General features: G+C 36.8%; 1 protein-coding gene across 1 annotated transcript; it reads right to left on the bottom strand.

Moving 5' to 3' along the window:
* Nucleotides 1-6,324: 6,324 nt before the first annotated feature.
* LOC131684511 (cytochrome P450 4C1-like) lies at nt 6,325-7,979 on the bottom strand. The gene is made up of 3 exons (XM_058967458.1): nt 7,320-7,979; nt 7,137-7,263; nt 6,325-7,074 (listed from the first exon to the last, which is right to left on the bottom strand). The coding sequence occupies exons 1-3, from the start codon at nt 7,940-7,942 to the stop codon at nt 6,331-6,333; spliced, it is 1,494 nt and encodes a 497-aa protein (XP_058823441.1). The 5' UTR covers nt 7,943-7,979; the 3' UTR covers nt 6,325-6,330.
* Between the last annotated feature and the right edge of the window lie 1,287 nt (nt 7,980-9,266).

Genomic DNA, 9,266 nt, shown 5'->3' on the forward strand with positions numbered 1-9,266 from the left:
TGGTAATCGATTATTTAAAGTGTTTTGAATCATTTTTACAAAACGACGAAATTTCCTTGTAAACAATTATAGCGGTTAAACCCTTTCGATTTCGAACTGCCGTATCTGTCAAATTGACAGATTGGCAGCGCGGATTGCGCAGATACGCACACAGTAAAACGACGCAAGTAACAAAAAAACAGGTTTGCATCAAATCAACTTCCGCCATTGCGAACGCGAGTGAAAAAATTTTTATTTTAGATAAAACTGCGGAAAAAAATCATTGGTTTTCAGCTGTTGCTGTGTAAGTGGAATTATTTATATGGAAGTAAACGATCATACAGTAATATTTTTGTAGATGCTGCTACACAACTCTAAGGGAAGAATAATAACTATCGTCCAGATCCGGACCATGACCACATGTATGCTCTACCGATAGAACCGATGACTGGCCACGCTGAAGCCTTTGTGGATATGACAGATACAAATCACAGCATGACCTCTTTCGGAATATCAAAAACAATGACCGCTTTCTCAAACTATTCCGAGCAATCAGGCAGGCTTTCAATTGACGTCGAGCCCGTTGGACTAGAAAGTAGATCGATCAAGCGTCTTGCATTATTCGATATTTCAAGTAAGTAGCTCCCTTTCGTTCTCAGTTTGTTGAAATTAATTGTCGATTTTATTTATTTATTCACGATTAGATATTACTAATGTGTCATCTGCCTTGCCTCTGACGAATCCGAATCAAGGAAAGGGTAGTGATTGTTTTTCGAAGAGAAAAGAGCCTGACAGTCGACCAGAACCTTGGGCTGCCCCATTGTCGCCACGACAAATCGATTAAAGCAGCGGATCTCGCGATATTTTTCTTTTTTGAAATCATATCAAGAAAACGTTAGTGGCATCTCCAGTCGTTTCATGCATTCCAGCACCCTATCTGCGGATTCCGAACCTGTCCGTACCGAAGCTGTAGCACGCAGCGAGGATCAGGTAAATATAACCTCATTATATTTTACAGATTCAACCTATTTTAAACAGGATTCTAGAACCGATAAATTTAAGAAGCATTTGTAAAATTGATTGTGTAATTATGTGTGTAATTGAAACTATAAATTCAGCGAAAAACAAACTAGAAATACCGAGAGAATGGAGTAGTTCACATAAAATAAACATGGCTGATTTCATAGCCTGTTTGTATATTTTTAAACTGAATAAAACGGTTTATCTCTGTATGTACAGTGACAGGAAAAAATTACCCCTGTCGGCCCATGCCTGGGTCGATTCCTAATCCCATCAGGAGCCTTGCTCCAAATTTGAAGCAAATCGGACAAGTCTAGCTACCGGATCAACATGCCTGAAGTTTGTATGGGATTATTCGACAATTTACATGGAGAAAACCCACTAACTCGCATTTTCGCCGCTAGGTGGCACTGGCTAGGTTCGAGCAGCAGATATAAGAAAACTATTAGGACCTCGAACATCGTTATTCATTTGATAAGGTTCAACGTGATGTCCGGAAAGAAAACAAATCTGCTCTAAGCGTCATAAATACATTACAAGGTTTAGGTCAATAGTATGTTCAGAATATTTATAGTAAGTAATACGAGTTATGTTTTGGTTAGAAAATTTAAGTTCCACATTTTACCGCATAGAGGGCGCAAACACTAACTTTTCAACGGAAAGAGATAGAGAGTAGGTGTCTTCCACAAAGTTGTAGAACAAGCATATTTAAATAATTCTTCCGAACATCTCGATATTCTATCTCGCTTCTATAAAAAGTTACTGTTGACACCCTCTTTGCGGTCACAGGTGGAACTAAAATTTTCTAACCAAAAGATAACTCTTATCATGCACTACAATTCTTCTGAAGATACTATTCAGCTAAATCTAACCATTATCTCACAAAAATGTATAGTTGGTAGGAATTGAGTACCGATACCCAACCATGCAATGCTAGGCCCCATGCAAAACTGCAAAACAAAACCGGATTCACTAGCAGTCTTCGACAAAGTTGTAGAAAATTAAATTATCTTTCTTATTTTCACTTACAGTGATAATACGATGCATACAGTGCTACCTAGCGGCGAAATTGCGAGTTAGTGGGTTTTCTTCATGTAAATTGTCGAAAAATCCCATACAAACTTCAGGCACGTTGGTCCGGTAGCTGGACTTGTCCGATTTGCTTCAAATTTGGAGCAAGTTCTCCTGGTGGAATTAGGAATCGACTGAGGGCCGATTGAATTTTCAAAAATTCATCATTTTTCTGGACATCCTAATGTACATTTACATTGTTCTTTATTTCTACTAGTCAGTGATAGGAGTGTTTGTGGATAGATTTAAACAAGTTGTGTATGTGGTTGTAGGATTCATTAATATGAGGATGCTTTTGTATGCAGAACATTCCGCACGCTTTTGTTATGCAGATTCCGCAGGCCAGTCTGTTCCAGTCAAACTGGGTCGGAATCCTGAATTGATTCCAGGTCAAATGCAACAACTGATTCTGACTCAATTGGTTTCGAAGTCGGTGACTGCATTTGAGCTGGGATCCATTCTGGATTCTGAACCAGTTCCGGAATGGTCTTATAATTGTTTCAGATATCGATTTGTTCAAGGAGTTGTTGCAGCTTTTCTATTGTAGATAATACAAGCTATGGAAGTAACCCGATGTTGATCGAAATTTGTGTCGTCCAAAACTAAATCAGAATTAAACTGCACTTGAGTGGTTTCGTTTCTCCTTTCCGCTTAGTTCCGGTTCTTACGCTTCAAAAAGATCCAATCCGCACCAGTTGCACTAAAGTGGCTCATGTCGCGCTGCCAGCTATAAAATAACGACAGCTGATAATTTATACTTGCTATAATTAATGTTGCCACCGAGGATATAGAATATAATAATCTAAGAAAAGCGATCTGAAAACTTAACAACATTGTATAAATTCGATAGTTTTTAATCCAAAACTGATACTCTATACCTAGTAGTAAACACACACAACACCACTGCATCTTACTTTTAACTAGTTATTATACGTTAATTCTCAAATATTGCGATTAACTAAACGACGTAACTGTTTTCGAAATTGTAAACAGACTGAACTGACTTATAACACAACATAAATATCAAAACATCGACGAATATTAGAGCGAAAATTTAGTTACGAAATCAAAAGGGTGTATCAAGGTTTTTTCTCAGTTTCAGTATGAAACACCCAACAAACGCACAAAAAAACAACGCAATTTAAAGGTATGTAGAAAATAGATACTAATGTAAAATCGACCTAGGAATTGCACCAGTATAATTTAAATAGGATTCAAATATTTCCGCACATAACTTTCACACGTTTATCTCGGGTCCTACCTAAAGTCACTTACGTCCATTTGAAAAAGTACTCGAGAATTGTAAAAAAAATAATCATTGTGACCCAAGTGCAAGTATTTTCTTTAAGATTTAATGCCTCGTACATTCATATCGTGCACCGTACAAGTTTATGTACATCGTGCACTCGCAGACTGCTTCATATCTTACATTCTAGCATACTCACGAAACTGAGAGCCACGTCTCAGTTCTCCTGTGCCCCTTTTTGAGCAGTGCGCAACAGTCGTTTTGCCAACTTCGTCCCCTTTTTTGCCGTCTCATTCATGTTAGGGCAAGTGTGGGTAAGACGGACAGGGAGGTGTAAGACGGACACATGGCTATTTTAGGCATATAACTTTTAAAACTCAAATGATTTGTATTTGTACCATACTTTTATGGATAACCTTGAATTACACTCAGTAAGCCTTGAATGCTATTAAGGTTCAGTTGAGAACGCCTCAAAAAGCGGCCATCTTGGTAAACGAAAAAAGCAGTTTTTTCTCGTAACATTGGGAAAATCTTCATGAAAATGAATCAATGTGTTCGGGGCATTGATAGAGTATTACTGATTCATTTTCATGGCTATTTTTAACGGTGTGAGAAAAAAACTGCTTTTTTCGTTTTCCAAGATGGCCGCTTTTCCAAGCTTTCTCAGTTGAACCTTAAACGTGTGCAATTTAAGCAAACATTGATACCGTAAAACGGGGGAACATTAATCAATTTTTCTACATTTTTTCGAATAACTTTCTTCAAATCAGGTAAATGTAACTGTTTGCATTTTTAAAACAAGTACTGGTACCCATAGATTGAAAACGTTCAAACAATTTTGGTAATTTATTTCAATTTACTATAAAAATAAAATAAATTTGTAACTTTGATCAGCAAAATATGTGTATCGAAATAATAAATAACACTCCAAATGTTGCGTAAATAGTATATCTGCAGGCGATTGTATGGCCCGTTATTGTGTCGTCTCGTAAGAAAACAAAATTGTCTGGAAGGATACGGCCGACTGTTAGCGAACCTTGCCGGGAAAATAGTCGAAATAAAATAGTTAGCGATGTAAATCTCAAACTTTTTAAATAAATTATTGGACAAAAATATTTACGGTTTCTAAAAAAATGATCAGTTTAGTTAAAGTTGGTTGATTTCATTAATATACAAGGAATTGTTTGAACAGATTGAAACGATGCATGAAAGTTGTAACATTTTCAATTTGAATGTGTGTTCATAAAAGATACATTGAACGACAAAAAAATCGTTGCCGGTAGATGCTGAACATATTTAGAATATGGTTTGTAATTTGTTTCGATGATTTTGTTAGAGGAAATCATCTTATCGCATGTTACTGAAAAAAGTCTCATATGATCGAACTTACCCCGGTGATCAAAGATACCCCGTTTTACGGTAATCAGTAGTGCGTCTTCGTGCGGATATAATTTTCAAGTCTCTGGTTCAAAGGTTTATTGTACGATAAATCAATTTGTTGGCGGATTTTTTCTTTTATTTAGATAATGACAAATTCGTTGAAAAAGCGTAGGTGAGCTGATTTATGAGTGAATATTTCTGTGCTTGTGGGGCAAGACGGACAGTCTTGATTAATTCGATTGATTCATTCTTATAGGAAAATGTCTCGCGTATAGAAACGAAAATCTAACCTTTGAACATTGAGAACCATCCAGCTAGTTGAAGTTTTACATTCAGTAGACTGCAGGATGTACGTGCTCGTGACGAAGGCTAAATACGGAATTCTTATAACCTGGAAAAGGAGGAGCACTTAGTGCAGGTCTTTGGCTGTGCGTGTCTAGGAACTGATGTCACCAATGGCACTTTTAAAATATAACTTACCAGTTTTGTCTAATAAGTGATCAATGGAAGCTTTATAGCTCTCTTTGTGACAACGGTAAAAAATACATAATTTGCTTCAACTCTAAATTGGATCCCGAAATGTAATTCTTTGTCTCGAAGGGGTTATGTACAAAGTTGAAACGAAAAAGTGAGCTAAGTTTGTGATTTTTTTTAAGTGTTTTATGCAAAGTTTATTTGATAAAGCTAAAGACAGTTCGTTGGTAGTACTATCGAAGATAGAAAAACTAAGTTGAATTGAAGGAAATACTCAAGGTTGTCGGAGTTATGGCCCATTCCCCGAAGCGTGTTTTTGGCAGTGGTTTGCGGTGAACGCTCTCCAAGCCGAACCGCTCAACTGAAATCCAAAACCTAGAAAGATTATTGAAGCAAAATGTATTGCGGTGTACTTGAACGGATCGGTTTCCCAATAGATAATTTTTCCTTGCAAAAAAACATGTTGACCAAAAAATTAAGTTTTTTGATGTTCCAAATTTTAAACAAAAATTCAATGCGAAGAATCGAAAATTTTTCGATGAAAAAGGAACCGTTCTACTCGAGAATGTAAATATTCAAACAATTCAAAAAAAGTTTTATAAAGATCGAATGAATAATTTTTGAGATATCACGCTCACCGCAACGGTTCTTTTCAAAAAAAATTCATTCCGAAATAATTGCGTTTAAAATTTTGTGTTAACTTCATTTGTGGAAGAACCAACTCGCTACAAATGGCTGTAATCTGAAATCTAGTGCTCAGATCTGGATGAAATTTTGCAAAGCTACTTTCAAGAGCATGTGCTTTCAGAATATTCAATATATTTTTTCCGATTTTTTGAGTTTCAACTTTGTATATAACCTCTTAAGAAGAACCATAAATTCTTCAAAAACATCCGTTAGAAATAGTAAATTGTGCTACTTTGTGTTGTGATCATTTAGTTATAGGTTTTGTACTCTTCACGCGCAAAGATGATATTAAACCATTTTCACCTTAATAGAGAAAAAATAATTTGCACCAAAATTGTTCTCCTCTAAAAAGAAATATAGCATAGTACTTCTAGCGGGTTTTCCATGCTCCAAAAATAAAATAAATTGAAATAAAACAAATGACTATATAGACACTATAAAAGCATACTCAGTTAAAAAAATACTACTTTTCGCTATTTTCGGCGTTTTATTCGCATCATATGCTTATTAGCTATGAGTAAAATAAGGGCAGGTTGCAATTTTATATCTTCCAATTTCAACTCCGTCGAAAATTCATACATTCGAATTAATTTTGCCAGCGCTATTTTCAGGGACATCCACGCGTACCGCATTCCTATACAGTTCCGAATTCCACCACCAAAGGGAAGATACGCATAAGGATGCCGTTTCGCACATCGCTCCGGCAGAAAATTGTCCGGATCGAACACCTCCGAATGTGGACCCCAAATCGATTTGTCGCGATGTAGCTTCAAGATAGGAATGAAAATTTCCGTTCCAGCCGGTAATATCAAATTGGCGACCTGCAACTCCCGCTCGCAAATACGACCAATGATCGACGCAACTGGCACAATCCGCATCGATTCTTTAATCACCATTTCCAGATATTGAAGCGAGGTCAAATCTTCGAGAGTGATCACGTCATTTGAGACTGAGTGTGTTACCTCCTTGTGCACCCGATCCTGTACATCGGGATGCATGGCCATCATCAGCAAAGTTGTGGCAATAACATTGGATGTGGTATCGTTGCTGGCGAACAGAAAGGTATCCATATTTTGCAACATAATGAATTCGTTGATTTCATTGGTTTCGAACGTCATACGTTCTAAGCGTTCGATTAATATTTCTGACATCTGTACCGTTTTGTCTGGCTGATCTTGTTTGGGTTTAAGTCTCATCGATTCACGCGCCTTACATATCTAAAAGAGTGTACATATTATCGCACATATACCTCATTAAGTCTATCCTTCTTAAAACGTACCTCAATTGATAGCTGTTGTAGTTGATGTATTCGTTTCTTTTCCTTTCTATAGCCGGGCGTTAGATGATATGCAAAGTCAGGATAAAACCACGGTTTGTAGATTCGGTCGAACATGAGTAGCCACAACCTAAAACAAACACTGTGCAATGGACTTTTCAACAAACTTAATTGCATGAATAGTACTTCTCTGCATTTTCAGCGAATTTTTCGATGTATTCAGTGTCATTTACTCGCACATTTACTCCGAATAGATTTAACAAGGCGGCCGATAGTGTATAACTGCTTACTTTCGGCAACAAATCAAAAGCTTCTCGGTCAACAAATGCCTCGAGGTATTGGACCAACTTGTCTGCCTGCACGTTAAAGGCCGGAACAAAATTTTTGACAGTAGTCGAAGAAAACGTAGGATTCAGCCGTTTTCGCAGAACTCTCCAAAGCTCAGGAGCACTGCATTGCAGCAATCCATACTCGAAACGGAAAAATCTGTGTAAATAGGTTTTACTGATGCAGTATTGAGAGTTTAGAATCACTTCCAGGTGTTCCGGTTTATCAAAGAAAACGCACAGAAGCGGTCCGATCCAGGCACGCAGTGGCGACGAAAGCGTATGCATCAATTGCACCAAGTAGTCGCACAGTTTCGTAGGTCCTACTGTGATTCCAAGGTATGCGGAACCGATCACAGGCCAATCGAAGGGGCCTGGAATTTGCGCGGCCAGCTCATATAAACGTTTTCGTGACCGACGATAACTGAGATAGTAATGAACGAGAGTGGAAGTTGTAAGGAAAATAAACAAAAGCTCGAACATTGCACGCAGTGTTTTCTATCCGGCCTGTGCGAAAGGCTGCAAGCTACTGAGAACCTGCCACCGAAACTCGATTGTTTTATTAAATAGCTGCTAATGATGATTTTACTCATGATGTATGGATTATTTGTGATACCTATCGTGGGATAAATATATAAACCTGTTTTAATCATCATAACGATACTGCAATGTTCTTCACATAATAGCGTGATCATTCTCAACGATATCTTAAAATGGCTGATTGTATCTTACATTTATCGTAACTAACTGTTCGATTGAATTGAAACAGTCCGAAACAAGCTGTAAACTTATTTATTTTAGCCGGCATAATCATTTGCCGATCACCGATCGATAAATTGTGTGTGTTAACAACCGGTTGTAAGGGAAATATACCAATTGTCAGTGGAGTTAACCGCTAATGTTCGGATGAGCAAAACCCTTAATTTGGAAGCAGATCATACTGTTCTCTCTTCTCGCTAACTTTACCCGCACGATGGTTGTCTAAGAATCTTTACCCCACCTAATTACACAATATTATAAAAGTAAATTCAATACGAGGTACGTTGCTGCTTTTGCTACAAATCACATTTTTTTCATTAAATGTCCTAATACCTCAACTTCCCTTATTTTTCCAGGAATGAAACTTTTCTCGTAGGATCCCTATGCATTTTTTTTTAAAAAGTATTTTAAATAAGATTTTTTTGTGAAATGGAGATGATATGTGCGATTTAATGATAAAAATGCAAAATGGAGACTAAATGTCAGAAAATTTGAAATTTCTGAATTTTACCGGTAACGAACCAGTAACTATTTTTATTATGTGCCTAAGGATTTACCATGTTCAACAAGGTACATTTGATTAAAATTAAATGAAGAATAATAGAGATATATGCACGAGAAAATGATAAAATTTATTATAAGTTACAAAAGGCCCAGCTTCTCATATTCGGACAAAGGTCAAAGAGGTTCCGTTCGATTTCAAAGATTTTTTCACATTTGAAAAGCAGCAAAATATGTATGATTTGCATCACGGAGCAGACAAATTATTAAAAATGGGAGATTTGGGGGACAAAATGTCCCAGTACCCCAATTTCCCGTAATTTTGAAGAAATAGAAATATCTCCATTCAAATACTAAGGTTATTTCCTATAAAATGAGGTATGAATTGTAATTTTATGAGTGCTCCTTCAAAAGTTATAGCATTTAATATATTTTTCCACTATATTTTGCCATAGTACCAATATCAAAAATTTCAAGAGAAATGGGCGGGAGTCTAGATTTGTACAAATGATGTGAAATTTGGCATCTGAACTTACTTTGACATTTG

Source organism: Topomyia yanbarensis, chromosome 2, assembly GCF_030247195.1.
Source record: "Topomyia yanbarensis strain Yona2022 chromosome 2, ASM3024719v1, whole genome shotgun sequence".
NCBI classification, from domain to species: Eukaryota; Metazoa; Arthropoda; class Insecta; order Diptera; family Culicidae; genus Topomyia; species Topomyia yanbarensis.

Bases quoted from the DNA above. Each gene is read 5' to 3' on its own strand.
- LOC131684511 (XM_058967458.1), bottom strand. From the start codon at position 7,942: ATGTTCGAGCTTTTGTTTATTTTCCTTACAACTTCCACTCTCGTTCAT. The intron at 7,264-7,319 runs GTACTATTCATG...TGTTTGTTTTAG, and splicing joins TTCGCTGAAAATGCAGAGAA to GTTGTGGCTACTCATGTTCG. The intron at 7,075-7,136 runs GTACGTTTTAAG...ACACTCTTTTAG, and splicing joins TACAACAGCTATCAATTGAG to ATATGTAAGGCGCGTGAATC.